This window comes from Budorcas taxicolor, chromosome 13, assembly GCF_023091745.1.
Source record: "Budorcas taxicolor isolate Tak-1 chromosome 13, Takin1.1, whole genome shotgun sequence".
NCBI classification, from domain to species: domain Eukaryota; kingdom Metazoa; phylum Chordata; class Mammalia; order Artiodactyla; family Bovidae; genus Budorcas; species Budorcas taxicolor.
This window is the reverse complement of record NC_068922.1, coordinates 62,684,533-62,699,443: the sequence shown is the minus strand read 5'-3', so window position 1 is coordinate 62,699,443 and position 14,911 is coordinate 62,684,533. Positions and strand designations below refer to the sequence as shown.

At 50.2% G+C, this 14,911-nt stretch overlaps 1 protein-coding gene across 1 annotated transcript in view; it reads right to left on the bottom strand.

Moving 5' to 3' along the window:
- Positions 1-5,496: 5,496 nt before the first annotated feature.
- Positions 5,497-14,911, bottom strand: part of BPIFB1 (BPI fold containing family B member 1) — a 21,510-nt gene continuing 12,095 nt past the window's right edge. The window contains exons 8-15 of the mRNA XM_052651230.1: positions 13,802-13,981; positions 12,809-12,862; positions 12,188-12,346; positions 9,533-9,600; positions 9,020-9,065; positions 8,073-8,136; positions 7,030-7,106; positions 5,497-5,529 (exon numbers count right to left, since the gene is read on the bottom strand). Coding sequence (XP_052507190.1) covers positions 5,497-5,529; positions 7,030-7,106; positions 8,073-8,136; positions 9,020-9,065; positions 9,533-9,600; positions 12,188-12,346; positions 12,809-12,862; positions 13,802-13,981 — 681 coding nt within the window. The remainder of the gene's footprint in view (positions 5,530-7,029; positions 7,107-8,072; positions 8,137-9,019; positions 9,066-9,532; positions 9,601-12,187; positions 12,347-12,808; positions 12,863-13,801; positions 13,982-14,911) is intronic.

Genomic DNA, 14,911 nt, shown 5'->3' with positions numbered 1-14,911 from the left:
TATTTGAGAAATGCCCAAGTTAGCCTCCCTGTCCTTACCTCTCCAAGAATAGGGCTGCCCAGAATCTCTGCCTGGCCTCGGTCACCAGCTTCTCAGAAAGACAAGACTTTTATAACCTGAGCTCTGAAATTCGGGTGGAAAGGAGCAGGGCAGGAAGTCCAGCCTCCTGGCGGGGTTTGCACTCAGCGGAGCTCTTCAGTGGAGGGAGGGGTCCTCTTGGCACCAGACTGTTAGGGGCTTCTGACTAAAACTGGTAAGGCCAGTCACTGGGGTCCCAGAATCAGGCTCTAGTCCTGGGTCAGCAGACCCCAAGGAGGAAATGTGTGGGGGCCCTGTGGTTTGGGGGGTGGGCCCTTTCCCTTAGGAGCCACTTCAGAGGTGTGGAGCCTGGGGCAGAGCCTCCAGCTGAGCCTCCAGCTCTCAGGAGGGACCCAAGGAGGCTGCTATTGCTGGATGCAGAGGTCACAGAACCCAAGGGAGCAAAGATGGATGTTGGGGTACGTGTGGAGGAGAGCAGGTGAGGGGTGGAGGCAGGCGTGGGAAGGGCCCAGTGACCACCCGTGGCCGTTCCCCATGCCCTTTCCATATATGTCACCCATGCCACGCCTCTGCAGCCAAACAGGTCTGGGTTCAATTCCCCACTGTCACTCAGTAGCTGTGTAAGTGTGGGCCAGTTACTTTCCCTCCTGAGCCTCACTTTTCATGTCTGCAAAATGGGAATAATAAATCTACCTATGTCTTTTGGGTATTGTAAAGAGTCAGGGGGGCAAGTCATGAGGCTGTCAGAGCCTGGCACATAGGAAGGGTTCCCCAAAAGTTGCTTAGTTAATAATTAATTAATTAATTTTTGACTGTCCTGGGTCTTCACTGAGACTCACAGGCTTCACTTACTCCAGAGAAGAGGCTCTAGAGTGCATGGGCTCAGTAGTTGCGGAGCATGGACTTAGTTGCCCTGTGGCATGTGGGATCTTAGTTCCTCAACCAGAGATCGAACCCACTTCCCCTGCATTGGAAGGCGGATGCTTAATCACTGGACCACCAGGGAAGTCCCCAAAGTTGCTTATTTTAATTTTGATTTTCAGTTCAGTTCAGTTCAGTCACTCAGTCATGTCTGACTCTTTGCGACCCCATGAATCGCAGCACACCAGGCCTCCCTGTCCATTACCAACTCCCGGAGTTCACTTAGACTCATGTCCATTGAGTCTGTGATGCCATCCAGCCATCTCATCCTCTGTTGTCCCCTTCTCCTCCTGTCCCCAATCCCTCCCAGCATCAGAGTCTTTTCCAATGAGTCAACTCTTTGCATGAGGTGGACAAAGTACTGGAGTTTCATCCTCAGCATCATTCCCTCCCAAGAAATCCCAGGGCTGATCTCCTTCAGAATGGACTGGCTGGATCTCCTTGCAGTCCAAGGGACTCTCAAGAGTCTTCTCCAACACCACACTTCAAAAGCATCAATTCTTCGGCGCTCAGCCTTCTTCACAGTCCAACTCTCACATCCATACATGACCACTGGAAAAACCATAGCCTTGACTAGATGGACTTTTGTTGGCAAAGTAATGTCTCTGCTTTTCAATATGCTATCTAGGTTGGTCATAACTTTTCTTCCAAGGAGTAAGCATCTTTTAATTTCATGGCTGCAGTCACCATCTGCAGTGATTTTGGAGCCCCCCAAAATAAAAAGTCTGACACTGTTTCCACTGTTTCCCCATCTATTTCCCATGAAGTGATGGGACCAGATGCCATGATCTTCATTTTCTGAATGTTGAGCTTTAAGCCAACTTTTTCACTCTCCACTTTCACTTTCATCAAGAGGCTTTTTAGTTCCTCTTCACTTTCTGCCATAAGGGTGCTGTCATCTGCATATCTGAGGTTATTGATATCTCTCCTAGCAATCTTGATTCCAGCTTGTGCTTCTTCCAGCCCAGCATTTCTCATGATGTACTCTGCATAGAAGTTAAATAATTTTGATTTTACAGATGAGAAAATGGAGACCCAGAGAGTCTAAGTGATCTGCTCATACACACACACAACATGTATGTGACAAAACTGGGATTTGAAATCAAGGTTCAGAGACGATCTGCTCAAGGTCACACAGCACGTATGTGACAGAACTGGGATTTGAAATCAAGGCTCAGAGAGGAAACTGGTTACCCAGTGAAAGGGAAATTCAATGTTACTATGTACGCAGCTCCAAGACCTCGAGTCCTCATTTCCAACCAAACCGCTCTGTGAAGGTCCTCTCTTGTGGGTACTGGTAACACACGGTAAATGCGTGTAACCAGCTGCGTCAACATCCCCCAGCTGGCGCAGCCATCCCAATGATGGGCAGGACTCACCTCTAGGAGGGTTTTAGATTTTTCCATAGGGTTCTCCTTGTGGATAATTCCTTTCCCTTTCACCGTCAGGGATGCAGTCAGGGCAGATGTTGAATTCCATTCTTGAGCTGGAGGCATGGGGCAGAGGGGCTGGGGTGGAAGGGCTGGCTCTAGAAGGCAGCAGCTGCACAAGAAATGCTAGGATAATGTTGTTAGCTAGTGTCAAAACTAGTGGCTAATGTTAATATGGTTGGGGACAATATTTCAGATGGGATGCGCTTTTCCTAGGATCTCATAAAATCATGGACTGTTTTCCTGGAAGATGCTTTAAGAGATGGGAGATCCTCCTTATTTCTGTTGATTACTGTCAGGTGCCATCAGCCTGCCTCTGGTAGAAAGAGGCTCTGGGGTGAACTTCTCCATTTGAGCCACTGAGGGCTGGTGCGGGATGTTGGTAGAAGTGCAGAGATCGCCTCTGGCAGAAAAAGGCTCTAGGGTAAACTTCTTCATCTGAGCCACCGAGGGCTGGTGCAGGATGTTGGTAGAAGTGCAGAGATCGCACAAGGTCTCCCCTCCCTTGCAATATCTGGCTCCTCTAAATAGAATAGGAGGGAATATTTTGGCTGAAGTGCCATGGATTCTGTTTACCTAATTGGCTAGTCTCTGCTAAGAGATGGGAGATTTCCTGAGTGTCTCCTCCATGAAAGGGAAGCTCTGGGAAGAGCTTGTACACAGAGAGGTAAAAGACATCTTTACCCTTGTTTCTGAGCCTCAGTCTATTCATCTGTAAAATGGGAACGTTAACCCACAGGAAGTGTTTAGCCCTGTGCTGGGAACTGAGTAACTCTAAGGGAACAGAGGCTATTAGTTGTCCTGTTATTTTGAGGAACAAGAAAACTGGGTCATTGTCCTGCTGTGGATTCAGATGGGAGGCTGGGGCAAGTTGGTGAGGCTTGGGTGCCCACCATTTCAACGACTCTGTGGTCACTTGAATTCTCATCTGTAAGACAAATACAATGATTCCTTCGAGGCAGGAAGAGTTACCGTGACATCACTTGGTGTTTGTTGTTTGCTGCTAAGGCTCAGAAGGAAGCCAAGGACTTTTCCCTCCCCCAACCCAAGAAGGGGCTGAACTCTTGGAGCTTCAGATCTGGGGCCCCTGCCTTGGAGGTGTACAGATGCTGCTTGTGCTTCAGGGTGCAAATTGGAAGGAGATTGGCACAGAAGACCACCTCCCTTCTTCTTTATGGGGGCCAGAGACCCTGCCGAGTGATGAGGGGGCAGAGAGTAGAGTGAGGCAGTGTGGTGTAATGGTTAGGGGCTGCTTGGTAGTCAGGCTGAGCCAGCAGAGCCTCAGTGTCCTCACTTGACAGCTGGGAGCGCCATAGGCTGTAGAGAAGCCTGTGGGAGCGAAGGTCTGTAAGATCCTTGCTCCTGCAGAACAAATGTTCGTCTTGGTTTGGGTTCCCCAGAAGCAGAGCTTGAGACCAGGATTGAGAGTGGGTAGCTGATTTGGGAGGTGCCAGGAGACATTGGTGGAAGAGGGGGAAAGTGAGGCGGGGAGGGAGACAGCCCATAAAAGTGTGTATCAAGCAAGCGACCTGTGGACACCTGGGGCGCAGTCCCTCTGGGGTGCCGCGGGAGCCAGTGTGCAGAGTTTCCCTGCTCCCACGGGGTAAGAGGAGGGTTACTTATCCACCGAACTCCAGGAAGCCAAGGGGTCGTGGGTGGTCAGGACCTGGGAGCCACGGCCATGGCTGGTTTGGACAAGTGCCCCAGCGAGGCCAGAGGTCTGCGCCGTTCACCTCTGACACAGGATCTTGAGGGCAGGGTGGCCGTCTGTTCATCAGGACCAGATTTTACCAAAGACCAGAGGTCAGCCCCATCCTCCAGTCTCCGTGGAAACCTCAAACTGAACCTTGTAGGACCCTAGGGAGACAGAGGAGCCCCACCCAAGACAGGATGGAGATGGACTGTCTCATCTTCCTTGTGAATGGGGCTCAAAATCCCAGATTTAATGTGACCTAGAAAAATAATGGAATGTGGTGTGTAGGATGTGGACCGCAAAGCATGGCTGGGGGTCAAGGGTGCGTGGGGAACTGAGGCACAGGGCCTGGCACTCAGAATTTCCCGGTGAGTGTTCACTGACCCCGGTGTTAGCACCCTGTGTGGGCCTAGCCATGTCCTGTTGGAGAAACTCCTTTCTGGCTGCCGTTCCATGTTTCGAGGTGTTCTTACAGCTGTTTTTACTGTGAAGTTGGGTAGCGTCTTTTCCTGAAACACCCGCCCGCCCCTTCCTGCCAGGCCCCCATGGGACATGAGCTCTGTGTGCCAGGATGGGCCCGAAGGCTGGAGAACAGAGGACTTATTGTCTTTCCCCAACCTACTGACATCAGGGGAGCCAGGGAGGCAAGGGCAGTCACGCACCGTCTCAGCTGGAAGGGACTTCAGTGATAAGACCCAACATCCTGGAGCTCAGGTAACAAGAATGACAATGACATCACCATGGATGACATTGTTTGAGCGCTTCCCATGTGCCAGGAACCATTTTCTTTCATTTCATTCTCACCACAGCTTTCCAAGGTAGGGACTACAAGTCTCCCCATTTTACAGAGAAGGAAACTGAGGCCCAGAGAAGGGGAGCCACATCCCAGGGTCAAACAACCATCGAGGGGTCCAGATCAGAGCTCAAAGCCTGTCTCCAAGAGTCACGCTGTTCAGTGAGCCCTTGACCCACCACATCACCAAGGTCAACTCAACGTGTGTCCCCACCAGAGAGGTTATCCTACCATTGGTGGTCTAGAAACTGACATGGAGGGCAAGAGGTGGCAACTGGCTTTCTCATTCCTGAAGCTCAGGGAGGTGGTCAAAATCTTGGACCTTGTCCACATGTATTTTGATGTCAGCTAGACATGGCTTGGACGTGGCCCCGATGATTCAGATGTACTCGAACATGAGCTAGGTATGGCTCGGATGTCTAGTCCCTAAGCTTACCAGGGTGAAATGACCCTGAGTTGGGACAAAGACACACTCCGGACTGCAGGATTCACAAACAGTTTATTTATTGTAGGGAGGGACAGACTACAGCGCTGGCTCCCACACTCACACTGAGACACAGCATTCCGTGCAGGGCCACAGTGCAAGTCTTCACTGGGAGAGAGGAAAGTGGGCTGAGGTTCTAAGAGGAGGCTGGGGTGACCACAAGGGCGTCCTGGAATTGGAGGAGAAAAGTCAAAAAAGTTTTAAAAATTTTATTTGACTGCAGCGGGTCTTAGTTGTGGCCTGTGGGATCTAGTTCCCTAACCAGGGATTGAACCTGTGCCCCCTGCATTGGGAGCATGGAGGCCTAGCCACTGAATAGCCAGGGAAGTCCCCTCAAAACATGTTTTAACATCCTGCCCTGTTGTGGCTTATGGTAGTTTGTCCTCCGCCAGGTGACTGCTAACACTGGGAGTCAGGACCCTGAAATCATAAAGGGTTCTTGGAAGGGTCAGGGTAGGAGGGTCTGTGTGTGACCAGTGACACCATGCAGGGGTCTGGGGCATGGATGAAGTAGCCGGCTGCACAGTCTGGGATTATATAGGACAAGTGTCTCCACCCCAGCAGAACACCAAATCTCGCAAGAAGTTTTGTCAAGTGTAGATTCTTGACTGTATCCATTGGGTCCTAGGCAGCTAACATTTTTAACAACACTCTGATTTTTTGGGGGAAACTAAGTGTGATATGAGGAATGTAACCTATTAGATTCTCCCCAAAATTTCTACTATGATAATTTTCAAATATGTAGCAAAGTTGAAAAAATTTTATGCTGAATATCTGTATACTCATCACCTAGGTTCTACCATTAACTTTTTTTAAACCACACTTGTTTTATCTTAGATCTATCCATTTATTCATTAAAACATAAGACTGTAAACAGGGTATCAGTGTGATGCTAGTCCTAAACAAAGGAATAGAGAAAAACAGGAAATTTGGAGAAAACATTAAAAAAAAAAAGAGTGAAATGATGCCTTTCCAACCCAAACTGCCAGTGATGAATTATGGTTTGCAACTTGATTTAAAAAAAAAAAAAAAGAAGAGAAAGTTGCTAAATGCCCCCTAATAAGAGATACATGAAATACACTAAGCTCTAGCCACCCAGTTATATGGACACCAGTTGTCCATCCAACATGAGTTAGGTGCAGCACGTGTCTTAGATAAACTGCTTGTGTGATAATTGAATCGTTTTATGTAACAGTTCACTAGTGCATGACTTGTGTATTCAGACATCCTTGGCTAGAAATAGGCAGAGCTGGATTTGAACCAGTTCTTTGGTTCCGGAGTCTAGACTTAGCCTCTTTTGTTATCATGCACAGTATGTGGTCATACTTCTCCATCAAAGCCAGCTGAAGTATGGACAGATTTTGAAGGTGGGCAGCTGAAAATGAGTCAAATGTCAGCATGTCTTTGGAGCCAGTTAACAAAGCCTCTTTCCTTTCTCCCCGCCTGAATGACAGGTGGGATGGAAAAGGCTGGAGGCACATGACCCCCGACTAGGACAGTCACCCTCTTCCACTTATAGACTAGGACACAAGGCCGTGAGAGAAGGGACTCGCCCAATGTCCCCATAAGTGACCCGAGGAGCTAGGATTGAATGCAGCCCCTATCTCCCATCCCAGGGCTCTCCCTCTGACTGTGCCCTCCCCGGGGGAGGGTGTTTAACTCCACTCACCTTGGTCAGAGACAACGAAACCGACTTAAATCCCAAGTCTTTCACCATTGACACTGGGATCCCAGATCTTAATTTGCCTGAAATCACAAACGTGGTCAGAGACTCGTGAGCTGGTGGTGGGGTTGGGTAGCTGTCAGTGGGCTCACAGTTCCTGCACGTGGCACGCTTGATTCAGACTTCTGCCTCTGCTTCCTGTTCTCTGGCCTTGGCATCCACCCTGCCTCATCTCCTCATTCTTTGCCTCCCGCCCCAGCTTCTGGCTGTTCCAAAGGGCACCCTCACATCCTTTCACATTCCTGCTCAAGAACCATCAGGGGCTCCCATCACCCACAGCAGAGGGGCTTATACTTGAGATTTCTCGCTCTAATAAAACAAAGACATGAAAGAAGCTGGGTGGACCTAGGTTACCAGTTCACCCACCCCCATGACCTGTGAGGTTCAGTAAGAATAATCCCCTCTTTTCTCTTGGCTTCCTTCACTAGTGACACAAATAGCAATCCAGCTACAGCCAACAACAGCAAGAACTGTTGACACTGGCTGTGTCAGGCGCCCGCTCTCTTCTCTGTAAAAACCTCTTCTTTATGCCTCTGAGGAAGGTGCTGCTCTTTCCCCATTTTACAGATGGAGAAACTGAGGCTGAGGATGATAAGGTAGTTTGTTCAAGGCCAGGCAGCCAGCAGAAGAAGAATCAGCACCAGAGCCCAGGTGTATTGTAAGTCCATTGAGCATGCTCTGGTTGTCTATTTCCACTCCTGTCTCTCTCCTGCTGTTAGCCCATGAGCCTGGGACATTCCCTGCATCCTCTGTGGATGCCTAAGTTCTGGCATGAGTGAGCAAACTGGGCTGGGGTGCTGGAGATGGGAGCGCTCATTTCCAGCTGGATGACCCAGAAGGCTTCCTGGAGGAGGCAGAATTAGAACAAGGCTCTGAGGATAGCTGGAAAATAAATGAAAGGGGCCCCACATGGAGGCACAGGCAGGAGAGGGTAAAGCGCCTGCCCTCAATGTCCTGGGGAGCAGGGAACAGACAGCAAAGGGACGCACCATTCTCGTTTGGCAGCAGGATGGAGGTGAGGATCTCGGTGGTGATGTTGTTCAGAAGTTTAGGCTGTGAAAGAGAAATGGCCCCGTCACCCTGGCTGAGAATCTGTAAGTCCTCTCAGCCATTCCTCAGATGGGCATGGCCCTGCCCTGTGGTGAAGGCAGCAGGTGAAGATGCTGAATCTCAGGTTCCCTGCTGGTCAGAGTTGCAAGGGTTCAAGGATCAGACATGCCGTGGGGGGAGCAAACCAGCTGGCCCCATATCGGGCAGGTGGGGAGACTGGGGTGCATTCTGGGGTGCACATCTGGCCCCCAGTCTCTAGGGCCCCACTGCTCTGTTCCAGCAGATTTCTCCAAAGGAATTTCATCCTGTTTCCTGAGTTTTTGACTTCTCAAAGGAAGCCAGAAGTCCCGATTTTCATGTGGAAACCACCCCATTTAAAATATTTAAAAAAGAATTAAGAGGCGAAACAAAAGGGTGGAAAAATATGCCTCCCCCACCCAAACAAAGAAACAAATACCCCACCATGGCAGAAGAGAGGATTCAGCCAATCTGAGATCTCTGATTCATTTTGACTCTTCAGAGCAACTAAGGATTCAGGGGAAGGGTCTGTCTAGGGTCACTGAGATGAGTCTATATGAGCAAAATGTGTTACAAAATAGATTTGTTTTCTAATTTATGGCCAAAACTTTACAGAAAGTAAGTCTGTGTGTATCTGTGTGTTTGTGAATGTGTAGACTCTCAGCTGTATCTGGCATACAGTAGGTGCTCAGTAAACACTTGAGCCAGGAAGTTGGACTTTGTGGCTGAGATCGGGGAGGCTGGCCCGCTCACCATGGAGCTGCCTGTGGGGACCTAATTCAAAGCCATTTCTAGGCAATGTCTCCTTTTGCGATGGATCATCCTGGGCAATCTCCTGCATCCCCAGGGAAAATCTGTTCATACTCACGTTGAACAGGCCGATGTCTGAGTTCATCAGATGGATCCGATCAGCTCTGCAAGAGAAGATGCCCATGAGGTTGGTCCTTTGGAGTCGCATCCATCCATCCATCCACCCATTCATTCCACAACTATTTACTGAGCACCTGCTATGCACCAGACACGGCACAGGCTCTGGATACAGCAGGGACCCACATGAAATCCTTGCTTCATGAGCTTATATTGTAATGCCCTCATACACTGGAATGAGCTTACATTGTAATGTGCAGGGGAAGTGGGGGAGATAGCAAACACATGGTTGCCCCAAAAGCAGGCAGAAGGATCACCTCCAGGAGTGAGGACCATGGTGAATGGAGGAGACCATCCGGGCAAGGTGGCCTTTCCCTTTCTGCCCATTCCCAAGCAGCCTTCACGTGACACTCACACCCCAGAGGTTCAAGACCCTGAGTGTTTAAAGAAAGCAGTGGTCACCAGGCAGACTCATTTCCATCTCCAGAACCTTCTCAGTAATTTTTGTATTTACCTGATTTCATTAAAGCTGAGCATAAGTAGGCTATCTTCGATGTAAAACTGAACGTCCGAGGAGGCTTCCTGCAACAAGAGAGAGAAACCCAGGACCCATTTATTTAGAGGATTTTTGTCAGGGGTTAGGTGTGGGGCTCTGCATGGAAGCTCTGGGATCAAGCTGACATGGTCTGAATCTCAGCTGTTGGCTGTGACCTTGGGAAAGGGTCTGACCTCTGTGGGCCTCAGATTCCTTCTCTATGGGTACAGGGCTGGTACCTGTACCCATGCCCCAGTGAAAAGGTTGCACATAGGCCTGCTGATGAGGACAATGATGACAGTAGCCAACATCCACGGGAGCCCTCCTTGTGTGTCAGATGGTGTTTTATCAGCTTTATCTGACTATCTCCTTTGATCCTCATGAGACTCTGTGAAATAAGTCCCATTATTATCCCATTGTAGAGGTGTGTAAACTGAGGGACAGGCTGGATGGTGACTGTTATTATTATTGCAAAAGTCAGAAGCTAAGCCAGCCTCAAACACAGGTAGATACATCCAGTATCTTGACCCTTAGACTCAGGGGAGCTGAGTACCAGGCTCCAGGGCAGCTGCACCCAGAGAACAGACTTCTCTGGCAGGCCTGGGCTTGGAGGTCTTTTCTAAATTTTTGATTTTTTTTAGGCTATGCCGAGTGGAATGCTTTTGAACTGTGGAGCTTGAGAAGATCTTGGGAGTCCCTTGGACAGCAAGGAGATCAAGCTAGTCAATTCTAAAGAAAATCGACCTTGAATATTCATTGGAAGGACTGATTCTGAAGTTGAAGTTCCAACACTTTGGCCACTTGATGTGAAGAGCTGACTCATTGGAAAAGGCCCTGACACTGGGAAAGATTGAGGGCAGGAGGAGAAGGGGGTGGCAGAGGATGAGATGGTTGGATGGCACCATTGACTCAATGGACATGAGTTTGAACAAACTCCGGGAGGTAGTGAAAGATAGGGAAGCCTGGCATGCTGTAGTCCGTGAGGTGGCAACGATTGAGCGACTGAACAACGTATGTGGAATGTGGGTCTTAGTTCCCTGACCAAGGATGGTGGCCTTTGAAAAGTGCCTGCTATTGGCCACGGAAGGGAAGTCCCCAGGGAGTGAGGCTGGCTGGGGTCGGTCCCCTCTCCCTGCTTGGTGGGGGATCAGGGTATCCCCACACCCCCATGGGAAGCCAGGGCACCATGCACCCTGTAATTGTGTGAATGATGCCCACTGACAAGGCGTGGGGATGGCTTGCACAGGGCCTGCAGCCACCCTCCTGTAAGGAGAGGGTAATGTTGGCCTTTGACAACCAGATGCTGTTCGGACTCCTTGGCTAGGCATGGAAGGCCTTGCTTATCCAGGGCCCAACCATGGGTCTTGCCTCGTCTCTTCCTTCTCCTTGCCCTCTGTAGGATGCAGTTGGTGCCCCACTCAGATCCCCCTTTTTTTGGGTGGGGCACCTATTCCTCAGCTGCTGAGTGTCACGGCTGCTAACAGTTCCCAGCTATTCCCTGGTCTGGGGACCTGCCTTTGCTGGATCGACCTTGCTGGGAGGCTATGTTCTTCCTAGCTTGGGGGCAGTTAGTGACCAATAACTGACAGTCAAGGGCATGCAAGAGGCTGGCCTTCCTGTTTCAGCCTGGGCTCAACCCCGTGGTGCCACCATGCTCCAGAGCTCACTGTGGGATGAAGCAGAAGCCAGCTTCCAGCTGAGGCCACATCCTTGCTCGGTCCTTCTCCTGGGAGCTCTCCCCCAGTACAGCACTTTTCTAAGGGTTTTTGTCTTGGGCCTGTTTCTAGCGGTCCTACCTAAGATATCTTCTACTAGGCCTGTCCTTTGATGAGCCCACCCCCAGATCTTTATCCACAGAATCCTTCTAAATGGAAGCTCTGAGATCTGACCTGCTTTCGTTACTGAGAAAAGCAATTCAGAACTTACTTGGAGATGATTTAGTTCTGTTTATCCTTTGGAAGAGGAAGAAGAATTATCCCCTTTCCTTCTAGGCTTGTGGTTTGGATAGAGCCAACCCCAATCTCCCAATTTGGGATGTGTGTGTGTGTGTGTGTGTGTGTGTCCCAGCTCAGAAAATTTACATATTTCATTTTTCTGGTCACGCTGATTGGTTCATGAGAGAGCATTTGACCCTAAGTCATCCAATGAGAGTCAGCTTTGGAACTTTTGCTGGAACTACTGGGAAAGAGAAGCTTTTCCATTGAGGTTGCCAAGCTGATAGTTTATAAGCCTGATGTGGCTTAGGGGCACTTCCAAGAAAGGACAAACTGCCTGAGGATGAAGGCAGCACAAAGAAAAACAAGGCTGCCAGATGGGAAGAGAGAAGAATGAAGATGACATTGTTTGAATACCTGATATAGCTATTCTGGAAACCAGCACTGACCTGGATTTTTCAGGTATATGAGCTAATGCAGTTCTTTTTGTGCATGTGAATTAAATGTCTGCCCAAAGATTCTGACTAATTAAGAGTTGAGCCCCCAAAGCCCCTGATTCTTGGTTCAAAATTCCCTTCCCCTAGCTCCACGAGGTAACAAGAGTGGCGGAAAGTTTTAGCAAAGCAAGAGGGGGTGAACAAGAGCAGTGAACAGGGCGATTCCCAAGGTTGCTGCCAACATCTCAGACAACCGAACTCACGATGCCCAGGGTGAAGAGGGGGCGGCTGTCTTTATCGGTGGCGAATATTTCCAGCACGATCAGTTGGACCACCTTGGCATTGCCCTGGTCCAGAATGAGCATTGGGGTCGTCTGACTCAGGATCTTCACGATCTGTGTGGGCCCCAGCTGCTCTGCTGCCTGGAAGGACATCAGACCCATATGATGCCGCCCAAGTGCCTCCCCATAGTCCACGAGCCCCATGTGGTCCGTGAGACCTGGCCGCTGCCCACCTTCCTGGCCTCCCCCATTCCTCTCTGCGCTTCCTCAGATCCTGGAATAAATTGTTGTTCTGCCCGTCTCACAGTCTTTGGTTTGGCCTCTCCCTCCGTCTGGAATATGTTTTCCTTCAGGGGAGCCCTCCCTCATCTCCCAGGCTGGTTCAGATACCCTGGCAGTTCTGCTATAACCCCTAGAATCTGTCTGTCCTTTGTCACCACTAACTGTCCTGTTAGAGTGAAATCTCCATGAGGACAGGGAGCAGTGTGTTACAGTCACCAGTGCTGGGGGGACAGAGTGGTCCCACACTTCCCTCCCTCCCCAGATGCCAGCGGACAGACCACAGTAAACACCCTCCAGGTTGCAGATGGCAAATGGACCAACCGTTTCGTCGATCACCTTGATGCTTGACTTCAGCTGGCGGGCTACCTCAGGAAGCTGAGGAAGAGAGGAGGTCAGAGCTGGTCAGCTGGTGGGGAGAGGGGAGACACACCTGCAGCAGTCCTGCTGCCAGGATCCCCCCAAACCCTAGAGAAGCTGGGAGAGTCTGGTGGCCCAGTGCACGTGTCTGCCCCTGGTGGGAAACAGCCTCCATGTCAGTGGCTGTGGGAAATGAAGTCCCAGCCAGCCTGGATGTTTACTGTGGATTGGTGGTACCTGTGAGTCTGTGGGCAGCTTCCTGTTCTCAGAGGACACAGAGAAGCAACCCAATTCTTACTAGAGCTGTGAATGTGGTTGCTGGTGACCACATCCATTTCCCTGTCTTTCCAGCCTCTCGCCCTGACTTCTAATCCCCCGAGAGCTTGGTGATCTGTCAGCTGACTTAAAGTCCTGCCCTGCTCCCCTATCTTTGGGTCAACCCTGCCCTTTTCTGGGCCCCATCAGTGACCTGGAGGAGATGGCACACCCCAGTGGACTGGCGGTGGTTTTCTGTTATGCTGGGTTAATAAGGATTCCGAGGCTGTGACAGAATCCAGGCTCAACAGGCAGGAGGGCCCTGGGAGATGAGCGGTGTCTGCTGTGGGCCCTGCTGTGGACGGCAGCAGTGCATCGCCGTCCCCGGGCCAGTCAATATCTAGGGTGCCCTTTGGATAGGACTGTTCTCTGCTAGAGGAAGCAGGTCTTTCAGGCTCCAGGAAGGCAGAACTAGGAGTGGTGCTGGATGTTACAGGAGCTTTTCAGCTTTCTAGTTATATTATGTCAGAGGCAGGCTCTGTTCAAGGAAGGAGCGAGCTCTCCGTTGCTGCAAGTATGTAAATCGATCCTGAAAGGAGGTTCCTGCTTTGGGGAGGTGGGGTCCTTACGCCCTCTTTGATTCAGGAAATCCCCCTGAGGCAGCAGAGCTGGCTTCAGGCTCTGTTCCATGCTGAGACTTACCACAGAGTCCAACAGGACTGTGAGTTTTCCCGAATGGAGCAAGGCAGCTATGATAGCGACCACCACATCCTTCCTCACGGTGAGCCTGAAGGGGGTCTGGTTCAGGGTGGGCAGATTCAGGGAATCCCCAACATCATTGAACAGCTTAGTCACCTTTCCTTCCGAGTTGAACAACCTGGCCTGCAGAGACACAGAGCAGAGAGAGCTTAAGCTCCACAGTGTATCTAGTAATAACCTAGAAGGAAATGACACCCTCCAGCCTGTTTCTCTTTTTGCAGTTGCCACCGGGAAGCTTAGCCTGGCGGTCAGTGCCTTGCTGTAGATGAAGAGCTATCTCAGCTACTTAGCAACACCTACTCCATCTGCACCCCTCAGGTAATCTCCAGTTAAAAAAAAAAATCTAGATGTCTCGTTTGGTACTTAGGTTTCAACTTCTCAGACACCCCAGAGACCCTTTAGAGGAAGAGAAAATTCAAGACTGCAGCAGAATGGATGGGAATGTTTGATGCTGCAGTTTTCCAGGGGTCCATGAAAACAGGTCTGAGGTTCACGCTGCCTTTCTTGGCCTGGTCCCAGAGGGTGTCTGGCCCCTGTGTGGTGGGTGGCTCCATATTTTAGAAAGAACTGATGGTTATTGGGCGCCTCCTGCCTGCCGGGCCCCATGTTCTATCGTTTCCTCCTCTCTTTAGTGACTGTGTTATTACATTTTACAAAAGAATTTGAGGATCAGAGAGTTGAAGAAGCTTATCCCAAGTCCACACAGCCAGAGAGTTTTGGAGCTGGAAGGGAAATTTAGATCTGTGTGATCCTCCATAATGTGTCTGCATCCTGGGCTCTTATTCAGAATCACCAGATATTTGAGGATTGTCAGGTGCTTGCCTGAGAGAAAGACCAGGAGTCCCTCCCACTCTGGCCCCTGATGGCGGAAAGCAAGGTTGGAGGAGGTTGGGTCATTGGGGTCAATATTCAGTGTATGGCCCGTACATTCCAGTTGCTGACTTTTTTTTTTGCCAGAATGGTTTACATGGGACGTGGTCAGCTTGTTGAGACTTTTCTAAGTCTGCCTGTGTGTACTGTGACCCGTGTTTTCTCACCTGAAGCAGACCAGTG